This window comes from Cryptotermes secundus, unplaced genomic scaffold, assembly GCF_002891405.2.
Source record: "Cryptotermes secundus unplaced genomic scaffold, Csec_1.0 scaffold526, whole genome shotgun sequence".
NCBI lineage: Eukaryota > Metazoa > Arthropoda > Insecta > Blattodea > Kalotermitidae > Cryptotermes > Cryptotermes secundus.
The window spans coordinates 845,645-872,185 of record NW_019721013.1 but is presented as its reverse complement, the minus strand read 5'-3'; the positions used below and the strand labels follow the sequence as shown (position 1 = coordinate 872,185).

General features: G+C 39.1%; 3 protein-coding genes across 10 annotated transcripts; 1 reads left to right on the top strand and 2 right to left on the bottom strand.

The window, feature by feature from the left end:
- Nucleotides 1-306: 306 nt before the first annotated feature.
- Nucleotides 307-14,487, bottom strand: LOC111875255 (pseudouridylate synthase 7 homolog). 3 transcript variants are annotated; one of them, XM_023871329.2, is made up of 11 exons: nucleotides 14,188-14,487; nucleotides 11,539-12,024; nucleotides 10,199-10,302; nucleotides 9,938-10,073; nucleotides 9,253-9,373; nucleotides 8,913-9,119; nucleotides 8,398-8,554; nucleotides 7,101-7,301; nucleotides 3,947-4,734; nucleotides 2,502-2,653; nucleotides 307-1,226 (listed from the first exon to the last, which is right to left on the bottom strand). In XM_023871329.2, exons 2-11 carry the CDS (start codon nucleotides 12,011-12,013, stop codon nucleotides 823-825), a joined length of 2,745 nt encoding a protein of 914 aa, XP_023727097.1. In that variant the 5' UTR covers nucleotides 12,014-12,024; nucleotides 14,188-14,487; the 3' UTR covers nucleotides 307-822. The 3 variants fall into 3 exon arrangements, with proteins under 3 accessions (XP_023727097.1, XP_023727098.1, XP_023727099.1); XM_023871330.2 differs by having other exon boundaries at nucleotides 14,192-14,487; XM_023871331.2 differs by having other exon boundaries at nucleotides 14,279-14,487.
- A 4,580-nt stretch (nucleotides 14,488-19,067) lies between these two features.
- On the bottom strand, nucleotides 19,068-22,440 carry LOC111875271 (rab-like protein 3). 2 transcript variants are annotated; one of them, XM_023871378.2, is made up of 5 exons: nucleotides 22,305-22,440; nucleotides 21,323-21,532; nucleotides 20,528-20,679; nucleotides 19,917-20,030; nucleotides 19,068-19,528 (listed from the first exon to the last, which is right to left on the bottom strand). In XM_023871378.2, the coding sequence occupies exons 1-5, from the start codon at nucleotides 22,348-22,350 to the stop codon at nucleotides 19,355-19,357; spliced, it is 696 nt and encodes a 231-aa protein (XP_023727146.1). In that variant the 5' UTR covers nucleotides 22,351-22,440; the 3' UTR covers nucleotides 19,068-19,354. The 2 variants fall into 2 exon arrangements, with proteins under 2 accessions (XP_023727146.1, XP_023727147.1); XM_023871379.2 differs by lacking the exon at nucleotides 19,917-20,030.
- Nucleotides 22,391-26,541, top strand: LOC111875270 (general transcription factor IIE subunit 1). Of its 5 annotated transcripts, none has more exons than XM_023871377.1 (8): nucleotides 22,391-22,451; nucleotides 22,698-22,877; nucleotides 23,558-23,724; nucleotides 23,850-23,978; nucleotides 24,104-24,330; nucleotides 24,862-25,069; nucleotides 25,619-25,844; nucleotides 25,937-26,541. In XM_023871377.1, the coding sequence occupies exons 2-8, from the start codon at nucleotides 22,754-22,756 to the stop codon at nucleotides 26,113-26,115; spliced, it is 1,260 nt and encodes a 419-aa protein (XP_023727145.1). In that variant the 5' UTR covers nucleotides 22,391-22,451; nucleotides 22,698-22,753; the 3' UTR covers nucleotides 26,116-26,541. The 5 variants fall into 5 exon arrangements, with proteins under 5 accessions (XP_023727145.1, XP_023727141.1, XP_023727144.1 ...); XM_023871373.2 differs by having other exon boundaries at nucleotides 22,396-22,472; XM_023871376.1 differs by having other exon boundaries at nucleotides 22,414-22,461.

The window sequence follows — 26,541 nt, the reverse complement described above, 5'->3', positions numbered from 1 at the left end:
ATCCATATCATTAGTCGACTTACAGGCTTTGCTGCTGATGCAAGCGGCTAACATGGCAATGCTTCATGGAGGAAATATGACTTTCAGTGATGGGAAGTCACTGAAAAAGCAGACGACTGAACCAGCACAAAGCAGAAGTCTTTTACTTGCCTGATTGTGGAAGTTTCGGCAATGAAGATAAAATATACATTGTGTGTTATAAAATATTTTATTCTCTTCTGTCACAATTTTGTATATATGAACCCAATTTTGCAATGAACCTAACCACTGATAACAAATGTCTCACTTCTCACACTCAATCAGATGTTGAAAATAAAAACAAATAGTTTATTGAATGATGCCATCAGTAGATCACACCATACAGCATGGAAATAAAAAAGTTCTAACTGCACTACAGAATGTATGTTCTCTAGACAGTAAATAAAGAAAAATTATATATTGCTCTGGACACATTAGTCTTCACAGAAACCTACAGTGTTATGAAGTGCATCAGTTGGACACTAATACTCACCTGAAGAGAGAAAATGACTTAAATAACTTTTCCATTAAGTCAACACAGTGTTTGGTACAACAAGACAAACTCATATTTGTACACATTGTGTAATATAATCCAATTACACTAAAGACTACTTCATTACAAGATGCAAGCCCCCTTCCTTTATGTATGAAAAGCAATATAGCTAGTAACACATTAAAAATAAACTCACAGTACAGATATTCATTCAGAGTGTAAAGTAACTTACCAACTTACCGTACATTTCTTGTACGTGTGCAAGTCTTACCTAATATTAATCTTCTTTATCGCCAAATTATATTTTGCTTTTAGGTTTCACCTTCCACCTTCACCTTCTTGGCGTCTGCAACTGCATCCGCGTCTGTCTCTTGTCCATCTGCGTCTTCTTCAGTAATGTCGTCCGCCTTCCTTTTTGTTGCTCCAGTCGAACTGTCCTCTTGGTTTCTGTCAATGTTACTCTCTGCTTCTAGGGTGCTTCCCTCTCCAGTCTTTGCACTTTCATTCTCTGTAGAGGTACGAGTTTCATCATCTTCTGCAGCTGCACCTGCTTTGGGTGCTTCTTTCTCAGCAGCCTTCTTCCCGAGAAGGTAGCTGTTCAGACTTGCTTGGTGTAAAGATGATGTATCCACTTTGAGTATCTCTCGCAGAGCCATCGTGGCATATGTTGCAGATGGCAAACAAAAATCCAAGATGAGGGCTTTGTATTCGCCTTCTGTCGAAAAAATCATGGCAAATAACATTAAAACATGGAGGACTAATTTATCGATTTAAAGAAAGACCGGAAGCTTCCACGGCAACTTAAGCCACATCAGTTTGGAGCAGAAGTCCCAACATTTTTGAGACGATCTCTTTCCATGGACTCTGGGAATGCTAACATGGACTTTTGCTCCAAACCAATTTTATTACTTACTTACTGACAGACTCTCAGCTACTTCAAGATATGGACCCTGACACAACCCACCACTTCCACATTCTTACATTCACAGCTCTACCTGCACAGCACAGCAGGTCAGGGATCTTCAGAACAGGTCCCCAGTTTATCACCAAATGTACTTACATATAATTTCCAAATTATTTACTGAAAGATGAATCATAAATTCTATGCCTTCTAAGCAGATTTATAATTACGATTTTGCGTTTGATTACACTCTTATACATGAGACACCCATTACCTCCAATGGATTAAGAACTGTGAACACAGTCTGCTTAAAATATATTAGTGGGGAATGATGATGGGTGTCAAATCCCGTAATTCCTGTAGAGATCTATTTAAGAGACTACAGATCTTAACTTTTCCTTGTGAATATTCTCAGACGAATGCGCGTGTACACAGTGTTAACACAAGACACAAACACTGTCTTCATAAACCAATTGCTAACCTCTCATGCTTTCAGAAAAGTGCATATTATGCTGTGATCAACATTTGTAATAACCTGCCATCTGATCTCAAAGGCCTTATGAATGAAAAGGCAAGATTTTAAATAGCACTGAAACGATACTTAAATACACTTTCGTTCTACTCTGTTTATGAGTACCTGTTGTCTAGAAAATAACTTATATATCTTTAAATAGCCTTGTGTGTAGTCACTGTGTATTCTCGGTTTCTCTTGTGTGAGAACTCCATTGGGACTGTACATATGTTTTGTATTTATATGACATATTCCACATCCTAGAGTCATTTTGACTAACTTTGGATCCATGGAATGCAATGCAGTGTAATGTAATGTAAAAAAATGTATAAAAAGGAGCAAGAAATACAGGCAGTGTGGCAGTGAAGTTCCCATAAAAAGCAAGCATTAAAAGGGTACCAACTTCTGAACTGTGACCCTGTACAGCCTGGTAAAAATTTAATGACATATCAGAACATACTGCCTCCATCTTCAGAGTATGCCAAGCAAGCAGAGTAAGTACTGTAACTACATCGCCTCATCAGCATTCCTGAAGGCCATGCCATAAGATTCCTTACTCGTGGAACACGAGTCGTTACCTGGATCATCCTGAGGCTCCGGGGCATTCTTCAACTCCTCCAAATCAGACTGAATCAGAGTAGACAGCAGGTTTGAATAGCGCATCGTTTTCCAAGAGAGATTCTCAGGTCGCACTAGCATGCGTCGGTAGGTACCACTCACTGAATACTGCCTGCAGAGTTGGGGAAAATACATTACCAACAGCCTGCACTAGAAGTCCCTAGCCAAATGTACCCACACACAATACTCATGTGTGTTCTAACTCTTGACAAGATCATACATTGAAGTCAAGCAGTCAGCACTCTTGCTTTGTATCTGGGAGGTCCCAGTTCAAATACTGGCCCTAGGACTGTAGCTGCTGCAACACGGTCACCATTCTGTGTTCCCCATGCCACACTGTCACATCATATTCAACTTCAATCTCAATTTCCACAAGAATTATGATTGTGTCAAAAATATATCAAGGTTACTTTTCGTCCCAATGTTCCTTAAGAAGCAGTAAGGTGCAGTCTCGAGGTATGAATTTCCGGACACCTGTGTGTATACAAACTGGATACACCATGTGGGAACCTTTTCATTTTTCTTAATTTTTTGGAGATTTTAACACTGCTCTATGAACAACAAGACTGAGAGGATGATTATGTAGTGACAACAAGAAGGCACTGGGGAGGCAGTGGTTGTTGCTGACAGGAGTGGTAAAAGTAAGGACCATGTCACAGCAGCACTCAATTGTATCAGGAAAGAAACAACAGGCAGACTTAAACAAGAAAGACATAAGAATAATGACAAGAGAAATAACATATTTCTTCATTATTAATCATTATCATTCACGAATATGGGATTTCAAACCTCCCAGTTCTATGAATGTAAAAAAAAGGGTAAAGTTGCCCATATGCTTAACTAATTAAGCACTGTGTCATACCGAGAAGAAATTTAACTGTCAGCTGGATCATGAACATGCACTGCTGCCATAAGGCAACACATGGTCTGTACGTATAGGTTAAATGTTCAAAAAAAAGGAAAGATTATACAGTGTGTCCACAAAGTCCCTTTGGGGTTTTGATAAATTGTGGCATACAAACAAATTCAGCTAGCCACATGTGATTTGCGGCAGATCATACTGAAACTCTGGACATTTTCTTTTGCTGCCAACACATGGCATAAGCGACCATCTTTACATTTCTCAGTCAGTCGTTTGTTAAATGGCAACTATGCAGGATGGCTTTTAGAGACAAAATCAGTCACTCAGACTCAATGAAATTACCGCACACAGTTCAATAAGCAAACTCCGAGGGACAAAGCAATAAGAGACTGGCAACGGCGTTCCGTAGGAACTGGGAGCATCCATGATCGCAAGAGAAGTGGCAGACCGGGTGTAAGCAATGAATGTATACTGAGAGAAATGAAACATACTCTTTCCTCAGTTTCACATGAATATTTTTTCTCACTGCTGTACCAGTCTTACCTGACATTCTGCTTCATTGATGAAAATGAGAGTCCATCAACAGCCAGAAGCTCCTCGTACCACTCCTTAATAGCGTTATTTGGATACACGACATTATGGCCTGGCAGTGGCAACACAATGTCTTCTATTTTTACGCTGTCCAGTTCGTCTTCAGTTATGGCCCTCACAGCGGGTGTCTTTTGACTGTAGTCGAGCAGTGGACAAGCTTTAGATCCCTCTGGATTCTCTTCTGTGGGGCCTTCACCAGGATTCTCTTCTGTGGGGCCTTCACCAGGATTCTCTTCTGTTATATCTTCATCTGCATTGTCCTCCATGGCACCTCCAACATTTTCTTCTGTGGTACCTGCATCAGTGCTCTCCTGCACGTTGCGCTCCATGGCTTTATCTGGCGAACCACTGCCATCCTTCCCTGTGGCTTCTCCTTCCTCTTCCCCTTTATTTTCAGTGTCATCACCAACATTTGATTTTGTTGTACCATCCGTCTCTCTCTCATCTTCATCTTTCTCTTCTGCGCTGTTGGTGTCGCCGGCCTCCGCCCTGGCCGCCGCTTCTCTTGCAGCCAGTGCTGCGGCTTTCTTTTCCTTCTTCCTTGGTCTCTTTGGGAACTCATCTGATGCAACAACAGTTCCTTCTTGATCAACCACCTCCTGATAATCATTATTATCCACGAACACCAAGTCTCCTACTATGGGCTGCAATCCAAATTCCTTTATTCTGCGTGACACAATTTTGTTCCACACCAAACTCTGGTATGAATGCAAGTACAGCAGACGAGTGTTCCGTGGAATCTAAACAAACAGCACATTTTAAATTAATATTTTATATTCCACATCAGCAATATTCAGGCCCAACAGAAATGTGTTCTGAGGTACTCACAGCAGTAAATGCTAAGATTACAATTTCCCGGGAAGGGAAAGTGTGCATCCCAGTAAATATGTACCACTGCTTTGGAGGAAGTATATTCCTCAGAAAGGTGGTGGTACTCACCTATGAGATTACACAGCTTCATAACCCTGGTTACAATATGAAACTTAAGGCCTATCATAAAGAACATGAAACAGCATGACTTTCCCTGAAATATGGGACTAATATCATGGCATCTTAAAGGCTTCCAAAACAAGTAAAGTAATTATAGCAGAAGGCACTGTGGGTAAACTTGTCATTTCATGGCATGTAAAGCAGATGCCATGAAGAACAAATTTGTCAATGCACAGTGAATTTCTCAGAATGATCAACTCAAGAAGGATGAGGTGAGCAGGGCATGTAGCATGAATGGGGGAAACAAGGAATGCATATAGGATATTGGTGGGAAAGCCAGAAGGAAACAGACCACTGGGAAGACCAAGGCACAGGTGGGTGGACAATATTAAAATGGATCTTAGAGAGAGAAGATGGGATGGTATGGATTATATTGATCTGGCTCATGATAGGGACAAGTGGAGGGCTCTTGTGAACATGGTAATGAACTTTCGCGTTCCATAAAATGCTGGAAAATTCCTGAGTAGCTGCAGATTTGGCTTCTCTTCAAGAAGGGCTCAGCTCCATGAGTAAATGAGTAAGTAAGTAAGTACAGTGAATTTCTACACTCATACTACTAGATGTCCAGTATTATGGTCACCTTAGTAAAACAGTGCACCAAACACAACACTTCGTTAATTCCACGTGTCCTATTGTAAATTCATGGCATGGCCATACAACCATGCGTGATGTTTACTGCCATCATGATTTCTGCTATGATGACCAACAAAGACAGCCACTGCCGGGTAACAACACGATAAACCAGTTTCCACAGGAACTACCGGAAATGGTGTTTTCTATTTGTTCTGACCCCAGGCTATATAGTGAGTTGCTATCAGTCAGTCATGACTAGGAGTCACCATCATGAGTTTCTTCGCTTAGCTGGGGGTGGGGTCCGACTGGGTCCACTGATTGGCCTATTGTACCTGCCTGGGTGATTATGATGATGGAGAATTTGGTGGAATGAAGATTGGCAGGGGAAACCAAAGTATTCGGAGAAAACCTGCCCCAGTGCCACTTTGTCCACCACAAATCCCATTTGACCAAACCAGGGATGGAACCTGGGCCGCCGCAGTGGGAAGCCAGCGACCAACTGCTTGAGCTATGGCATGGCCCACCATCATGAGTTACTTGAGAGTCAGCAGTTGAGTCAGTCAGCTGTGAGACAGCAGCCAGCTGGTAAGGTTGTGAACACAGAAGCTGAGGTACCTACATTGCAGGCAGCTGTAACTAGTGACAGTTCGTCAGGATAAACTGAGAAAACTTAGTGTGCGCTGCAGTAAGAAGCTGAGTGTGTGAAGTAGCGAGAATTCTAGAATTTCTTGTAGTTATAATTTACAAGCGTCCAATAAATCCATGTCTAGTCACCAACACATGACAGTATTATTTGTCCCAAGCCATCATGTTGAGACATATGCCATCTTCTTTACACTTCTGTGAACTGACACAGATGCTCATGAGTGTTGCAGTGCATAAAAGCCAAAGCCGTCACAGTTTTTAAAACCCGCAAGTAACCAGACACCTGGTGGAGGTGTAAAAATATATCCAAGCATCAGATAACAGACAGGGTACACAGTAGTATAGTTGGTTGAGGGGCTATGCTACAAGACAGAAGGTCATGGGTTCAAGTCCTGATGAGGTCACTGGATTTTTCTCAATTGACCTAATCCTTCCAGCCACACTATGGCCCTGGGATCAACTCAGCCTCTAAGAGAAATGAGTACCAGGAATTAAATAATTTTCCTGGGGAGTAAAGCGCGGCTGGCACGTAAGGCTGACAACCTTACCGCCATCTTTGAGCCAATTGTCTAGATAAAGTGGGACCCTCAACGTCTCACAACCCTACGGGCCTTCACTGCCTGGTACAGGGATAGCTTTACTTTACTTTATCAGATATCGGACAGTGATGTCAGTTGGGATGGTGAGATAAAGGGTCTGGAAGAGACAAAAGGTGACCATTCCGGTAGCAGGGAAAATTTTCTGGGAACATGTTAGTTTTCCTTGGGAGTCAACATGTTACATGCCCAAATACTACAATAACCTGGGAAATGTCAGTAAGTGAAGAGTCAAGTCAGGTTCAGTATTATGACATTAAGGCACAGAAAATAAGCCAACTACTAACATAAGCTTAACTTACGTTTTGGAGAGCGCCAACATAGTCATCAGGAGCATGCCTGCTGAGGCTGTACAGCAACTTTGACTCAATGATATTCATGAAATTCTTCCTTAACATTTTGGCTGCTCTTTTGGCATCCTTCGTCAACCACCAGTGCTTGCGTGCTCGTTTTATGGCCCATGGTTCGTCAGTGTTTCTTGGTTTCAAAATCAACTCAATAGCCTAGTGGAGCAGATATAACATGGACTGACACCTTACATTTCCAGATGCTGAATTTGGCAACATAAATGACTAATCATCATACAAACAGCAAAAATGTAACATGCAGATTTTCAACCATAAATAAGATACAGCAAGATGTTGAAATAAAATGTAGGAAATGTAATTTTTTGGATGTATTTAACATTCATTACACAGAGGATTTTACAAGTAAACCAGATCCAAACTTTTCTAATGCATTTTATGGTCATTTTACAAATAGAACTTAAAAATATTAACATTTAAAAGGCAAATTCTAATCCCCATGACTGAGTAAGGTGGAATAGCTAACATGTTTTGTGTTCATTACATGGCAATGAAAATCCTATAACAAAATGTATCCTAAGATTCATCGTGCTTTTATTCATTACACGGGGGCACGTGGTAGGGTAGTTGGTTGAGGCACTATGCTACAAGCCAGAAGGTCATGGGTTCAAGTCCCAATGAAGTCATTGGATTTTTTCAATTGACATAATCCTTCCAGCTGCACTATGGCCCTGGGGTCGACTCAGCCTCTAACAGGAATGAGTACCAGGAATTTTCCTGGGGGGTAAAGTGCGGCTGGCATGTAAGGCTGACCTCACTGCCATCTTTGACCCAATTGTCTAGAAAATGTGGGAGCCTCAACGTCTCACAACCCTCTGGGCCTCCGAGGCCCGTGACAGGGATAGCTTTACCTTTTTTTTTTTTTTTTACCCTTTTCTTATTCATTACACAGAGATCAGTAAGCAAATTACAAAAAAAAATATATTTACAGCCTTTTACAGGGCAGGAGTTCTAGTGAACCAAACCTAAATGTGAAGTCTGTGATTCTCCCAGCAGAGATTACTAAAACTACAATCTTTCTGGATGTGACACTGAGTAGTCCAAGATTTCTGCAGAATCTCCTGCCTCCATCCTCATCTCCCCAAAACAATGTGACAAAAATCTAAACATGTTCTCAAATTTACCAGTTTGTATCAAAACGTTATCTAGCAGCTTGGCTGTCGAAACATACAGTCTGACACACCCAAGTTATTTTGCATGCAGTGACATCTGGCTGCACACAGCGTTAACTCACCTCTTTCCACTCTCCTAACAGCAGAGCTCGTCCTACTTCTGGTGTAGGAACTGATGATGAGCTGCCAAATCTTTGCAGACCATAGTAATTTATAAAACCTTTCTCTTTAAGGTTAGTCATTGCTTCCTCAATCTGCTGATCTGTTCCAGTAACATTCCTAAACAGAAATAACTCTCTATATTAACCCTTCTGAAGCATGACGTTCATCTAAATAATATTTAAAAATTCTGTTTATACCTCACAGAAAACACTTGCATCTCCATTACAAGGCACAAATGGTTAATGCCCTTTAGGGAAATAATCATAGTATATTGTGAGACTAATATGAAACACGTAAATACACTCTGAAGGCAAAATGCGGGTTGTCGTAATGTTACAGCAGGTGAGACATGCATTGTCATTTGTGCTTCCAAGGGTTAAGTTACCAAATGTATCTGAAAAATATGCACAAAACAAAACAAAACAAAACAAATGAAGAAAGGAATCTGGATTTTTGGTAATATTCACAAACTTACCGCAAAGAAATTCTGAATCTGTTTCCTTTCAGATCTCCCAATTTCAAGCATGTTGGTTTGTAGGTATAATTTCCTAGGGTCATGCCTTTCAAATCTTTACTCAAATTTGCCAGTTTTGTTGGGTCGATTTTAAAGACACTCATCATCTGGCTCGTCACAGCTCGGCGGTCCTTGGTGCCAGCATATGTTATGAAATTTGGCTTCACCCTAAACAAATTGTAAACCTCTCAATACCATTAGAAATTCTATCCTAAGGTATGCCTGCATAATAAGCTGTTTCACAGAACAAAGAGTTTCAACTATAATGAAGAGCGTTTAAAACAATAACTAAAATCCTTACCCTAATTTTCCTGCAAGGTAATTCACAGTTTCCTGTGTATCCATGTTCTCCTTGTGTAGAACGAAGTGAACATAAACTCCACCCCTGTCAGCAGGCCAACGAGACCTACGATCTTGCATTACTAAATAAATGGAAGAAACCAAACTATCATGTAAAGTGCTCAAGAATTATTTTAACATGACACATGATTGCCACTACACCTTCATCAATCTTGGAATAAGAAGCCATCCAGTGTAGGTAAACTTCTTAAGATAAACAATCTAATTATTTATATGTCAAGTCTCAGCCTTTCAGGGCTATTTTCAGAGGCTCAAGAGTAAATGGAAGTGCTTTACAATTTTTGATGATGTTACTATAATAACCTAGTCACAACAATAAAACAGATTAAAACTGTGGTTGTTTAAGTATTATCAGGAAAAAGGTTTCTTGTGTCTTGATGTATCTTCTGGCAGATACATTTTTTTGTTATTGGATATCCTGCTGGACCTGCGACACTGACACTGCAATTACGGATGATTACAATGGCTTTCTCACTGTTTGGAAACAAAGTCCTAAATTATAATACAAAGGTCTTGTACCTGAAACATGCCTGTAGAACCTTAGGGCATGGGTAATATTATCCACCTACTTCCAGATTCGTTACACATTTCACAAGGTCTCCACATCACAGATGAATAGCACTTACCTCCTTTTCTAGTCTTGAAGATTGTGATGAACTTCTTGGCCCCTCTATCTACTGTATTGCTGTAGACCTCCTTTCCAAAGCCATCTTTGATTGCTTCATGGATCTTACGTCTCTCATCTTTGCTTTTTTCAGTCACCTGACAGCATGATAATGATAGGGATACATTTATGAATAGAGGATACATGACATGTTCTATAATAATCACAATTACACTAAGTCACAACTGAAAGTTAACAATTATGAAACAGACGACTTCATTACCTCGATTTCAACATAACCCATCTTCGTTTCTACCATTGTGTTCAGCTTTTCCATTATTTCTGGTGTCAGAATTTCAATTATTTCACTTTCTGGTCTCTTATGCTCTGCAGAGTAAAAGGGAAAGGGTAAGTGAACATTCATCACAGGAAGAACACAGACATTACTGCTTCAGGGAATAAAAAATAACTCACTGGTGACGAGATAACGAGCACTACTTATGACAAGGTATATTGAAATACTGTACCACTATCATCCTTCATTCTGAGGATGTCTGAATGTTAAATATTAATTCCTAATACAAAAAATTTGCTTGAAAACTTCCCACCTAGTGTTCATTTTTCATTCACAACAAACTGTACAATTGTGACACTATTGCCATTCAAGGACATTTTCACAGTTATCACAAACAATTTCCTTTTGTCCTTAAATTTCCTTTTACTCTGAGAAAATCAATCTGAAGATGTTAACACCATGTTCCTCCAAAATGTTGATAACTACACATGAGGCTATGCAGTATCAAAGCCCAGAATACCACAACCTGAATCTACTGATGACACACACTGAAATATTCTCTGATGCATGAGATTAAACTGCAGTTTTTTAATAATGGCATTCAAATGCACAGGTTACTTACTTATGGAGCTGAGCCCTTCTGGAGGAGAAGCCAAATCTGCAGCTACTCAAGAATTTCAAAGCATTTTATAGAACCAAAAGGTTCATTACCATGTTCACAGGAGCCCTTCACTGGTCCCTATCCTGAGCCAGATCAATCCAATCCACACCATCCCATCCTATCTTTCTAAGATCCATTTTAATATTGTCCACCCACCCATGCCTTGATCTTCCCAGTGGTCTCTTTCCTTTTGGCTTACCCACCAATATCCTATAGGCATTCCTCTTCTCCCCCATTCGCACTACATGGCCTGCCCGCCTCATCCTCCTTGCACTGATCACTCTGATTATACTTGGAGAAGAGCATGAGTTATGAAGCTCCTCATTATGCAGTTTTCTCCAACCTCTTGTCACTTCATCTCTCTTCGGTCCAAATATTCTGCTCAACACCCTGTTCTCAAACACCCTCAGTCTATGTTCCTCCCTTAATCCCAGAGACCAAGTTTCACACCCATACAGAACCAGAGGCAAACTGCAGAGGTTATGTAATGTAAAACATAAGACATGGGGATGGGAGAAGGGTGGCAGCAAACCATCGCTTGGAAACACATGGCAAGGAAAGCCTTCACAAAGACAGGGCAGAGCATGCAGATCTATGTAACAATAATGTGTGTGCTGCATGCAACTGAATCAATATTTCCTTATTCAGAAGACCAAGTCATACTCACCGACATCTATGGGCGGTGCCAGATCAGTGAGTTTTGCAATACTTCCATCAAGAGTGATTTCATTTACATGAAAATCTGAAAACCTCTGTTTGATAATGCCACTGAAACCTTCATGTGTACTAATGTACTCAGTAATGCCAACATCTTTTTCCATTAGTTTGGGTTTATTTGCATTTGGAGTTAGTGAGTTCTTTGGCTTCTTAGATTGTTTCTTGGATGAACCGCGCCAGTGGGGCATGCCTCCTCTCATCATTCTCATATTGGGAGCCAATGGAAGCCTAGGAGGAAATCTGTTCATTCCTCTGGGAAAATTGAAGTTTGGTACAGGAAAACCGAAGTTTGCTGGTGGAAAGAAATTAAGTAGAGGGGGAGGCCTAATATTTCCCCTCTGCTTATAGTTTGGAAATGGTCCGCCTCCACGGAATCCCCTTCCACCACGCTGATTACGAAAACCACGATTCATTCCTCTTGTCATATTAGTTCACTCTGAAAATAATGAAAATCTCATGTAAATTTATACATGCATAAAATACCAGCACAAGTGTGTAAGAAGTTCCACAAGTTACTTTCAGCAAGAGAATGTCCCAAGCTGAAGAACAGTAATACTGCCTACACAGTACGGCAGTAACTCTACTGAACACACTGAATAAACACAGCAGATTTTTATGTTGAACTGTTCTGCAAAACTTCAGTTACGACAGCTCAGTCAGTACAGTGATGGACTACAGGCTGGACGGTTGTGGTTCCATTCCTGGCATGGCAAGATTTTCTCTCTTCTCCATGCAGCATCTAGGCTAGCTCTGAGGCCCACCCAGCCTCCTATCCAACGAGTGCTTGGGACGATCTCCCCAGAGGTAAAAGCAGTTGTGACACAAAGCTGACCACTCACTTCCATCCAATTCCAAGGACGAGAATGGTGGAGCTATACCTCACCCATACGCTTTCAAGTGGGATTTGTGGTGGACAAAGTGGGGCTGGGGCAGGCTTTCTCCAAGTACTTCGGTTTCCCCTGCCAATCTTCATTCCACCAATTGCTCCACAATCAACCTCACCTATCATCTGGGGCTGGTACAATAGGCCAGAAGTGACCACAGTACAAGGGCCTTATTCTCACCCCACTAACAATAAAAAAAATGGCCTTAGATTTCCAATTTTCAGGTTTTCAGTTACACTAAATGGTGTCTGGGTTGAGTATCAAAACCAGGATTTTGTACATAAATAAGCATGAGTTACTTTGATATTCAGTGCTTGATACTGGCCTTTCAGATCTATTTCCAGCAAAATTTCCAACAAATACTAGTGTTCACTGTCCATTAATAAAGACACAGCTCCTGTTATTGCCTACAACACCAGAGTTAAGTTTACGTTCAAGCAATGTGCTAAGATGGCGTAACGAAGCTCAAAAATTTGACAGACGCTCTTTGAGGTGGACGGCCAACTTTGTGTTCCAGCCATCTGCATCTTGAAAGAAAAGCTGTCTGCTACCGACCAGTAAGATCGAACATGACAATCAACAGAAAAATCATTAACTTTCCAACTAAAAATTGAACTACGTATGTCCATTTCATAACTACATGCTCATTTCCATAACACCTTAAATTATTTGACAAAGTGTTTTAGGAAAAGAAAAAATTGTAGCTTCAATTTCTGAAGGCTGGGAAAGTGGGAGTTTTCTAAGCATTTCATGGACAACCTTTTCAGAAGCAGCTTCAAAAAACAAGCCTGGAACCTCTAGAAAGCACATCTTAATGACATATAAATGTGTCCTAAAAAGGGTACTTATAAAATATACTTGTACAACATTGAAATGTCTGAACATGCCATGGAAGCTTGCCATGTAAATAAAATTGGAAACACATAAAGTGCAAGATGCAAGATACATGTGAACTGTATTAAATGCAGTATATGAAATCGGGAAAATTGGAAAGTTTACAAATACTGATACTAAAAGAAATATACTAATTTTGACAAAAGAATAAAAAAATACATGGTGTAATAAATATAATTTCTGAATTAAGCTCCATAGAATGAACATACATCATTCACAAAATGTGAGGCAACAAGTTCAGCAAATTTAAACCTAATTTCTTATCTCTGGGTCATGATTTGAGACTTGTGTTCACGTGTAGTCCTGCTTCACATATACATAAACAATATTTACTGCAACACACTACCTGTACTAAAATAAATTACTGTAACTGTACAGTGAACTAATTCTATACACGGATGTTTAGTCATTAAAGCAAAAGCTTATAAGCTATAGACTTAACAGAAGAAGAAGTAGTTATCGTATGTATGGCCATACTGTAGCACATAATGCGCCTAAGAAGAATAGTCTGCAATTCAGTTTTCATATGGCTATTACAGTTCACATTAGGTCAACAGGTAAAATTTGATATATTAAATGCCCAATGAATGAAAGTGATAAGGCAATTGGGCAATGGACAATAACAGTTACGTATTTAAATCATAAATTCTAGTCTAATATAAGTCATATTACAGATTCTCAACAGCTACAACTACTACAGGGCAACGCCAATCGCAACTGGGAAAGGCTGTTTATTATCTAACCTAACAATGCAAAAATCATACTTGGAATTTCTCCACCCATTGATATCTACAATAAAAGAAAATCATAAGTGCTATTACTTGCTTTCTTTCAATTCTTATAACGGCTATTATAATCCAAGATCAGTTTTACTATCACACAAATCAAAGAAACACATGCATTCACACGTACGTTTCCACCGCCAACTCCATTACACAACTTCACAATGTCACCAACATAATCCCCTTCCATCAAATATCATCAACCATAAATACAATTTACTTTGCCTTAATACGGTAAAACAAATACACAATTGAGTACGACGCTCTAAACCACTAATTAGTTTTCCGACAAACAAGCTGTATATTAAATATATAACACAACATATAATACGCGTTCCGTGTTATTATATGTGTTGGCAATAATTTCAGTATCGGTGGTTGAGAAAATCGATTCTTATCGAGTTAAATTTAATAGGTTGGATTAGGATGACGCCGCACAGGGAATGCAGAGAATGGAACTATGTACTTTGAAGGGGGGAAGGGGGAGGGGCGGTTATGGTGTATTATCTGGCATGGCTGGTAACGTGTGCATATGTGTTGGAGGACCACAGGGAAGACTCTTTACTTCGTTGACCGGTGCACCGCCGGCTGCCAGGCACGCACGAATTTTGCCGATGAATCAGTATACCTTTTTTTTTATTCTTATTGGGGTGATACTGAGTCCACTTGGTACTGCGGTAACTACTGGCCTATTGTACCAGCCACAGATGATACAGGATGGTGACTGTGGAGCAATTGGTGGAATTAGATTGGCAGGGGAAACTGAAGTACTTGTAGAAAATGTGCTGCAGTGCCACTCTGTCCACCACAAATCCCACATGACCTGACCAGGGCTACAACTCAGGCCACCGTGGTGGGATGGCAGCGACTAACTGCCTCAGCCATGGCACAGCCCTCAATATGCTCCTTGGCCGATAATGCTCAGAATGATGTAGTTACAATTCACAGTTCACAGGTGGTGTTGAAAATGCTCTCTCTCTACACGTAGATATATTTTGCAATTAATTGTTTAATTAAAAGACACAAATACAACAATCCTTGCACTTATAGCACCCCAGACACCAACTTTCACCAGCTGGAGCAGAACTTCGTGGGTTAGGTGTGGATTCAATGAACTTCAGTAGCAATTATTTTGTGTGTTTATGTACTCCTGCAAACAAAACCACGCTTCATCAGAAATAATGTCAATTGCAGATTGATCGCACCTTCAGCAACAGATTGGAGAAACCAACCGCAAAAAATGAACCCTTCAAGGTGATTCGCATGGCTTGCATAAATTGTTTTTCTATAGGGTCTAAACTTCTGCAATTGTGTTGCCCTTCTTGCACTAGACTTTTCAGTGATTTTCTAGGTGTATGTTCAAGTTTGGCTTCTATGTCAACTTTTCCTCAGTAAGCACTCGGCATTTATGAGAGTACTGGTGATCTAAGTTTACTCACCAAATTGTAAATTGTCTGTCTACTAGGAACTCTTTAATCACAAAATTTATGTCAAGAGCTTCTAGCAGTTCCATATTTCATGTGTGTCATACAGAAACATATTTTGCACTAAAACATACACACCATGACCAAACACACTGCTCACTAATTGTAACTGAGAACAAATGACTAATGGAGCAGAAAACTGATATAACAAATTCCCATGTATGAACCACATTGTTCACTGTGAAACATGATACCATCAAGTGGTCCACAGATTTAATAAATTCCCTTCATTCCAAATGTTATCAGCCATCAGACATACTAATTTATTGGAAAAAATCATATATGCCTTGCAGCCAATGGTGTACTGGTCACCGTGAAACGCAGAGCCCTGAACCAGTCAACATAATTAAAAAAAAAAACTCTCTATACTTCCTCCATCTTCCCAGCTCTGGTCTGAAAAATAAGCCAGATACTTGCTTTGTTTACTGCTTGACCCAGAAGGTGGCAGTAATGTTCCTCCAAAACTTCAGCAAACATCAACCAGACTACACAGTGTCACACCTCAGAAGACACTATTCTTCATAGTCACCGCTATGGAAACCTCAAATCACACACACAAGCCAAGGCTTTCCTGACCTAACCTGTTACGAATTCTTATTACTGTTTTGGCCTGTATATGGCACCCCTACATTTATCCCCCCACCTTCATACTGTGCACACACATTTCTTTGTGAGCTCAGTACTGGTTCTGTAATTAACCTTTAAGTGCCGAAGTGCCCCGTTTGTGCCAGCGTTGAGTAAGTTAATTCCATCCATTTATCATAAAAATTGAGCTAGATACAGCATTTTTAAACACAACGCTTAAAATTGATTAAGCACCTAACAGGAATGGACATTTAAAGGCAGAGTTCCAACGGGCATTTAAATAAACTCCGGCCAGCTCAAGCTTACCACTATTTGAAAGTCCGGCGTTTAAAGGTTAAACATAGCGGAAGCAGTAAACTTAAATGGATTAATGAAAGGCACGCACAATGTATGAAAAGAACTCACCCCATTAATTTCTTACACTTCTTGCACAATTTCAACACTTACAATAAGAAAATGATTGTTAAAACTTTCCTTAATTAAGTAAAATATAATTAAAATATTTAGCTCATTCATTTCTTGTGTCAAAGAGGATATTTGTGAGATATGAAGGTGCTCTGAAAATGAGTATGTTTCATTCAGCTGTCTTTTACTTAAAATACACACATCTATACTACATTACAGCGTAATAGAGGTTACACTTGCTACTTCTAGAGTTAAGGCAGAAAAAGGATCATATATATTTTAATAAACTGTCTCTCTCTTTGATTTGCACACTTTGCAACAAAGTAGGCTATTTATTCATTAGAGCAAAGTTCGCATCAGAACTTACAGTAATTATTAAAAAAACAGTGACAAGACTGAGGAAACCAGTGGAATAAGAGAGACAGATTGTACAAAATATAGTGACATCTGAACTTGGATATTTCACTAAAACAAATCGTTAAAATAGTTTACATACACAGTTCCAAGTATTTTAGCAAGATGGGTCCAATTCCTACAAACTCAGTTCCTACTGAACTACGTACTGCAGGAGGTCTTTATCAGCAATTACACAATTACAACGAGTATAGATATGATTCTACTTCAATAAGGAGTAAATAGTTTTACAGTAACTGGTGCCAAATTACATCATTAAAGGCATGTTCAAAAATTCTATGTCTGGCTGATTAAGGTACAGTAAGTAAAATGAAAATGCAACATTTGGAGCATCTCACACCATATCTATGAAGATTTCTATCTTGTGGGATGTGACACCATGTAGCTTGGCAGATCATTACAAATGTTTAGGGAAACCTGGTGCCTCCAGCTTCTGGGGTGAGGTAATGGTAAAGCTATCTCTGTAACAGACCCAGTGGGTTGTGAGATCTGTAGGCTCCCACATTTTCCAAGCAATCAGCTCACAGATGGTGGTGAGGATGTCATCCTTATGCACCAGCCACCCTTTACCCCCAGGAAGATTCATGGTACTCATTTCTGTCGGAGGCTTAGTTGACCCCAGGGCCATATTGTGATTGGATGGATTGGGTAAACTGAGAAACGCAATGACCTAATTAGGAATAGAACCCATGACCTTCTGGCTTGTGGGGTAAGTGCAGAAAAATGGTCTAGACAAACAAAGAGGGAGGCCTGGGGCCCAGACTGAACAGGAGTATGCAGAAAAATGTAAATAATTAAATTATAAGGGTTCTGCCGATGGTGGATGACACATAGAATTCCTGGGTTTTTGGATGTTTTACATTGTCCGGAATTCTAGGTAATAGAGGACACAATGTTTCGGAAACTGGATCTGTGTCCGTCTTCATGTGAGAAAGGAAGACACCTACTCAGATGGGTCCCTTAGTAAGAGCTAATCTCAATCACTGGACAACTCCTGTCAGATTTACCCAGCTATTTCAACATATAAGACTAGGCTAGTTCAGCGGGAGATTACCTAGAATTCCAGACGATGGAAAAGGTCCAGAAACTCAGTAATTCTGAATGCGAATAACGTTAGCCCTTTAGTAACAATCTATCATGCAACATGGGTTCACAAAACTATCTTTAAAATGAACATGCATCACTACAGCATCACTCACTTTTTTATAAATATTCCATCCTAGAAGTCCTGTATATGTGCGACTGTCACACGCAGGCATATCAACATTTTTTCATAATGATTCCATTTGTATAAACACTTTCATGTACAGTAGCTGTATCCCTGGCTTCTGTAAATTGGAACTATAACAAAGTGCCTGACACTAAAACTGATTTCATTTTAAAACAGTAAATTTATATTTGAATGGGCAACTCTGGATACAAATGTCAACTGTTTTTATATTTAATACTGCCATTCTTTTCTTCAACAAAAGACAAACATCTCATGTGAAATTACCACAAATTCCACTTACACATTTGATATGGATATAAATGACAGAATTCCAGCTGATAAAGATAAAGAATCCCACTCCTAATTATCACCACGAAACTTACTCGCGCCAACGATGACCACACTCGTGATTACAACATTTATAAAACGTAGTCATTGGTTCATCAGCTGACCGTGTCTGAATCTGCATGAAATAAGCCCTCGGATGGTGGCATTTAGGGCACCTTTCTTCAGTTGAATCAACATTATCCCAAGCAGCAGCACCCCCTAGCACATCATCAACTTCCTTCAGCTTTGGGTACGACCGTGTGCCCATACGGTGGGAAATGTTGTACACATAGGGGCAGGTATTGCAAGCAAATCTCAAACAATTCAGGCCTTCTTCAACACCAAGAATATTCGCACAAGTTGGACAAAACATTAACATTATGGGAGTACAGAAAAAAGAATTTAAAAAATGTTTGTAAATGTGAATTATCGGAATTGTAACAACTCTTAATACTATCTTAAAAGACACGTGAATATGAAAACTTTAAAATATGCTCATTTTACATAAATTCAATATATATTCAATTCTATGTTACAGTAACATACAAGGAATTCAGAAGAAAGACGGTATCTTCAACAATGAAATATATATCAAAATGAACACAGTATATAATGGAGGAAAAGTAATGACTCATACTGGAAACTAATAAAAACACATGTGGATAATTAGAAATAAACAGGAATACATGAGAATATCAAATAAATGGCCCAAACTAATGGAATTTATTTACAGTTGGACCACAGAAGTAAAATATCGAGCTCAAGTTAACATGTAAATTATTCAGTCACTGTGATAGAACTTTGGGTTCAGTGAAGCAAGTGTTCGCCTTTTGTCTGAGAATGGGCTGATGCCATCACGGCAGTGGTATCGCCTTTCAATCACTTTGTCAAAGAAACGACTTAGTTTCACAGCAGAGCTTGATCCAGCGGCCAGCGAACGTACCTGTCGGCAATCCTGCAAGAAAAAGCAACACACTACTTCTTAAACACAAATCAGCTCTTGTGTTAGGTAGTAATGGACATAAATATATATGGGATTCATTATGTAACTCGTCTTATCTCAAATTAAAAAACCTATGTTGAATGAAAACTTGTCTACAGAGTATAAATCTTCAGGATCCTTGCGATTCCATTGTAAGTAGGTTGTACTGTAAATCTAGGGTCCCCATGGTACCGAAGATTAAGACTATGGCATTCTGGGATGTGATATGTTTCACAACAGACTGCTGCCTGCATCTTCAAGACCCATGCTGTCATCCTAGATCACAATTTTCGGGTTTTGCTAGTATAGCAATAACGCACCACAGGAAAGGAATTAAGTAGAAAAGTCAAAATCATAATACCAGGAAAATTTCATCCGCACCGCACTCTTCTGCAATTGTAGATGATCTTCGATGGGAATGTGTCCTCACTTCCTCTGACAGGTCAGACTTTGTCCCAATCACAAGAATTGGAATCTGGACATACAAGTTCCATATGTGTGTTCAGTTCACAAACTAACATATCTACACTGAGAAATCAGTAACAGTTCAGTGTTAGGCATTATTATTATTATTATTATTATTATTATTATTATTATTACGTCCATGTTCACCCCGTTTTGGATTACTTGGGGGTGGGGACTGAAGCATAGAAAAAAGTAAACCATATGTACCTAATAACAAACATCAAAAGTATTTTTAAAACCAATTCTTGTTCTATCATGAATAGGCTTTCATGGCTTACACGTAAGTTTGTAACCAAGTTTTCTGGCTGCCCCCATCCCTTGTGGTAAACAGGCCAGCTTGCTCCCCCAGAAAACAATTCTCGCACTGCCCATGGTCATTAACATTGGCCTTCTAACTGATCTGGACCATCCACCTAGTTTTTAAAATGCATTTTCATCCCTTATGCATACACGCATCTGCAAAAGCTACATGCATCACGTGCACAAAACACATGGCATTCATGTCACCTGTGTGGATCCAACAAACTGCTCAGGATCAAAGTCATCAAAACTGGAAACTCGTGATTTTGAACTTCCGTCCTTATTTATCACCTCGGCCAGCCACTTCTGCAAATTCTGTTGAGACTTCCGATTTGTAAGATCATGTACTAAAATGATACCTGCAAAGTAAGAGAATCGTAATTTCAGTTACACAATTTACAGGTGGAGAGAGAACTCAAGGCTGTAACATGACCTATGGCCTCACAGTGGGAGGGGAGAGGGGGAACTATGTATGCACACAAATGTAAAGTTCAAGGACAATGGACAATTGTTAAGTTTGTAACTCTGAATCCCTTCTTGGATAAACCGACAAGTATTATTACAATGGAGCTCCATATTCAAGACAGAAGTGAATGATGACTATATAACATGCTTACTGGTAAATTTCCATGTTGACAGCTAATGACCCACCCTTTCCAGAGCTGAGTCTGCAGTCCTTTACATGACACTTACAGCTAACTTAATTAATGTTGAAATGAGGCTTTCCTGGCTTATTTCAAGACATGAAATTCATGGAAAATCTCTCATGATAACTGACAACTCAGCCAAAAAACTGTGTACCTTCAAAATACAAGTTTAGAGCATTATTGCTATACCAAATACAGACACTTTTGTAAGGATTAAAATGGAATCCAAAATCAGTGATAGGAAAGTGTGAGCAGCTCATCTTTCATATTCTCCATTCTACTGAACTATTTCCTTGCATTTACAGTATCCAGAAACAAAATATTCTGATTACATAGGCTTATATGAGCAACTTACCATGAGTTGGATTGTAGAAAACAGAACGAGTGTTTCTGTGACTGCTGCTTCCACCGATGTCCCAGAGTTCAATAAAATATGTCTTCTGATCAGGTGTTCCTTCTTTGTATTCGTGAAGTTTAACTTCCACTGAACATCCAACTGTCCAAGATGGATTGTTAATAGGCTGATGATGACATATCAAATATGTAAGTGATGATTTTCCAACACCTGATATAAGAAAAATACAAAGTAATAAGAATTATTAACGAACTCTACACATAATCACATCTCATGAAGTACACTGGGGGTCTAAGCTTCATACTACACTTACAGTGGATGCTTATGTTCCTCTCTGATTAAACTAACCATTTTTATCTATTGAATAGGAGGCTGTCCCAGCCATTACTGAATGTCATAAATGGATTTACACCTGGTCAATACATGTAAAAGCTTCATATATTATGGATATGATTTAAATAAAAACACATTTCGCCAGATGTCTTTGTGGTTGGTAATTGTGTATGCTATGGTGTGCCTAACCTACAGGTAATACTACCATCACCAGGAAAAAACTAATTTGTCTTAACCTCAAACAGAAACTGACTTATAACACTTCTTATACAAAGTGAATTCTACATCTAAAGTAACACTTTAAAACACATTACTGTCGAAGTTATATTTACATACATCATATGGATGAACTGCAAATTACGTAGGCGCAAAGTGTGAAAGACTGTCACAGATTCTTAGTTTCTGCTCTACGTTTTAAATTATTGCATATTTAACCTAACAGATTTTTGGGAAATGTCACCAAGCCTAACTGCTAAATGCTGCACACCACTGTGATAAAAATAAAAACGTTTTCATTAACGATCTTCACAAACTACCATCTACCATTTTTGGGAAGAGACCACAAGCGGTCTGCTTAACATACTTTTTTAAAATAATCTTCCAGTTAAAGATTTTATCAATAGATTAACATCATATTTTTACAACACACCCGAATCTCCAACAACAATAACTTTCACTTTGTCAAATGCTGCCATTAAATATACATATAATTACAAAACTGGTAACCGAGAATTTCTTTCCGCCACTTTCGGTATATGGTGTGGATGGTGTGTGTGCTGTATGACAGCGAGGCGGAGTATGAGAATGTGAATGTGATGTAATACACTGTGGTGTTATACTGTAACCGAAAACTTTTATATAATTACATTGTCTAATATTAACTTAAATGTATTAATGTTGTTATTAATGGTTCATTCATATATGCATAAATAATTTTTTTAAATACGATTTAAATTTTAGGTTAGGTTGGGCAGTTTGAAAGTTTTGAAATAGGAAATTAATTTATAGGTTACGTTATGTTCACAATGAATTTTTTTCCCAGGATTTTAGTACGAAAGGCACTGTTAACCGTGTTGATCTGATGAATTATATCCAAGGATGGGTGAAGAAAGACTTGTCACAGAGGTCCCAAGTAGTCTCAAGCAACTTGCCCGTCTTGTTGTTCGAGGATTTTATACTATTGAAGACGCTTTAATAGTTGATATGCTGGTTCGGAATCCATGTGAGTACATGTGCCTAGAGCGCTCTTTTGCCATAAGGTTTTGTTCATGGCCTAGGATATAATTCAAGATATGTGTACCCTTTGTACAGCCTGACAGGTGGGTATCAAATTTTTAGAGGGGCATACAGCCTCCACCTTCAGTACAGAGATGTGGTCATCAGAGTCATAACACTGTACAGTCCGGTAAGTGAATACCAGCGTTTTGAAGGAACATACTGCCTCCGTGTTCACCTTCTGTGTGGGGAATGTTTTACATTATATTGTTTCTTTTTTTAAAGTGAAGGGCTGTGATGACAGATTGAGGAATGATGAATTCAGTATTACTAAGGTCCATAAAGTAAACTTGCATGTAGAGCATACATCATCATACCAAGTGTGGAAATTAGCTACAAAAATAGTGAGTGTGGGTATATTGAGGTGGCATGATTGTCCAGTAAAGACCGCTGAATAATTTGGACAGGCTCACTGTCTTGCAGGCACTTTTGTGATTTGTGGCCAGAATACTCAGTGATTTGTTTCCAGTCCTTTACGACTGGAGTAACATCAGAACATTTCTTTTTCAGTCATAAATGGTTACAGTTAGCGCACCTTGGTACATGTTCCCTACTTAAGCTTAGATGTAAAAACTGATACTTCAGTATGGATATATGTGAGCTATTGCACATGTTCCATTCTTGCAGGTATGAAAGAGGATGACATCTGTGAACTTCTGAAATTTGAAAGGAAAATGTTGAGAGCTCGTATATCAACTTTGCGCAACGACAAATTCATACAAGTGCGGCTTAAAATGGAAACCGGCTTAGATGGCAAAGCTCAGAAAGTAAATTACTATTTCATTAATTATAAGGTAATGAAAACATATAGTCCCATAAATGCTGTGAACTACATAATCGTTGCTAAAATGTCTTATTGAAATCTCAATTCCAGTTTGTAGTTCGACTGTTACCGACTAATAAATTTACATTTTTTCAGACATTTGTAAATGTTGTAAAATACAAATTAGATCTAATGAGAAAGAGAATGGAGACTGAAGAACGTGATGCAACTAGCAGGGCAAGTTTTAAGTGTCCATCCTGTTGCAAGACATTTACAGATCTGGAGGTGATTTATTTTACATTACTTATTCTGTAATTCCTGTAAAATTTAGCTGAGATTGTGTCACTTCCCACATTGTTACTGTGGCAATAAAGAAGACTGAAGCTGTTATTTTATTCAAATGTTCACAGGCTGATCAGTTGTTTGACATTACGACACAAGAGTTCCGTTGCACATTCTGTCGAGAAGTTGTAGAAGAGGACCAGTCAGCTTTACCTAAAAAGGATTCTAGACTTTTGTTAGCCAAATTTAATGAACAACTTGAACCATTATACATACTGCTAAGGGAAGTTGAAGGAATTAAATTGGCACCAGAAATTCTGGAGCCAGAACCAGTTGACCTTAGCACAATAAGAGGGTGTGTACCTTATGCTTTGAGTTTGTAGCAGCTTCATAAATAGAATGAGGCACGAGATATGGGGTTCTCATGTCAGTGGGTATTAAAATTACAGTCTTCTGTGCATTACATACCAGAAGATTTTAAATCTTAAGTTCACTGTGAAGTGTATTGTCTTCTGGGATGTAATGCCATGCAGTCTGGTAGAAGTCCTCCGTTGTTTCAGACGAATGTATTCCTTCCATCTGCAGAATCCAAGACTAAGCCAACAATTAACCAGCAAGCAGGATCTGTCGAACTCTCCCACTTGACTTCCACTGTTCTTCCACTCAATGTATCTTCTTATATATTCTAGAGTTGGAAGTTAAGTGGGAGAGTTTGACAGGACCTGCTTCTTGCTTGGCATACTGCTCAACTCTGAAAATGGAGGCGGAACATTCTCCAAAATGTCAGTGGACCTCTACCGGACTACACAGTTTACATCTCAGAACACACTACTCTCTGTATAAAACACTCTTCACAATTTGAAAAGAAAAATTGCTATGATTCCAGTTTGGAGAACAAGAAACCAGCAGTTGGATTACGGCCTCCAGGTGATCACTGGTCAGGCGAAGCTACAAGAACACAAGGTTTTGCAGTCGAGGAAGCTCGTGTTGATGTTATGATTGGTGATGAAGGCATTCAGGACCAGACTGCATTTAGGAAGGAACGTCCAATTTGGATGACTGAAAGTACAATTATCTCCCAGGATACAGTCATGGTAAGAATTCAAAATTTTTGGCAGCATATTTGACAAAGAGAAACTTGTTAAGGTATATTATTGACTTCAAGATTACCATCTTCTGAGATGTGATTGTGAGATTGTGAATAGATACAAATGTTTTTGGGGCAGCAGGTTCCTCAAGAACTTTGGAACTACTCGTACACAGTGTCACATCCCAAAAGACTGTACCCTTAAAGTTCCCTGCTGTGAGAATTTTAAAATACCATATGAAAACCATGTATAGGTGGGTGGACAATATTAGAATGGATCTTAGAGAGATAGGATGGGATGGTATCAATTGGATAGATCTGGCTCATGATAGGGACTAGTGGAGGGCTCTTGTGAACACGGTAATGAACCTTCGGGTTCCATAAAATGTTGGGAAATTCTTGAGTAGCTGGAGAATTGGCCGCTCCTCCAGAAGGGCTCAGCTCCATAAGTAAGTAAGTATGAAAACCATGCTTTAAATATTCTTGCACGTTAATACTCTTTCAGAAATTACTCAGGAAACAAGGGATCTTTCAGATATTTTCTTGTTTATTTCAGAATGCCACACCAATGGGCAGTCTAGTGCCTGGTTTAGAAACAAGCAACACTGATAAGGCGAATGCTGGTGCCAAGAGTCAGGAAGACATAATGTCCGTATTACTAGCTCATGAGAAGAGAAGTTCAACAGCTGCCGCTGTAAAGGCAGTGATCCCTGGACAAAATGACAGTGCCAGTGAGTCAAGTGCAGACGAGGATCTCAAGGAGCTGGATGCTTCAGAGCCAGGTGAATTTCTGTCTTCCTTGAGGATTTCCAGCCAGAATGTATACACACTTCTCCCTCCCAACATCATGTATATCGCTGATTTTCTGTTTCAGCTGAAATTGAGACTATGGATTCTGATGATGATGATGACCTTATTCCGGTAGTGTCAGTTGGGGACAGAAGTGTGCCTGTAACAGAAGTCAGTGACTCGTTGATTGCAGAAATGACACCCGCAGAGAAAGAAGCATACATACAAGTGTATCAGGAATACTATTCCCACATGTATGACTAGAAACAAATTATAATAAGATTGCCACGTTTAAGATAGAGAGTTGTGACTGAAGTTTATTAACTTTTTATACAGAAGGTAGAAGGTCGTCTGCCCTGTATTCTCTGTTGAACCTTCATTTAATGTGTATTACTGATGAATTATCAATACTGCTTTCTGATGGCTGACTGTAATAATGTTTGCAGACGGCAGTAGTAACACATCAGACCAAAACCTCGTGAATAAGATTTTTTTCATTCATTATTATGTGTATTACATTCAGGCACAGACAAACTAAATGATGACTCTACTATTCAAGTATCCATAACATATTTCATGCATGTTTCATTTATCTGAAGAATACATTGTCACATTTCACCATATTTTATATTTATGCTACTTTATGGTAAAAAAATATAAATCAAAATAAACACTTCTCTCTCATTTTAA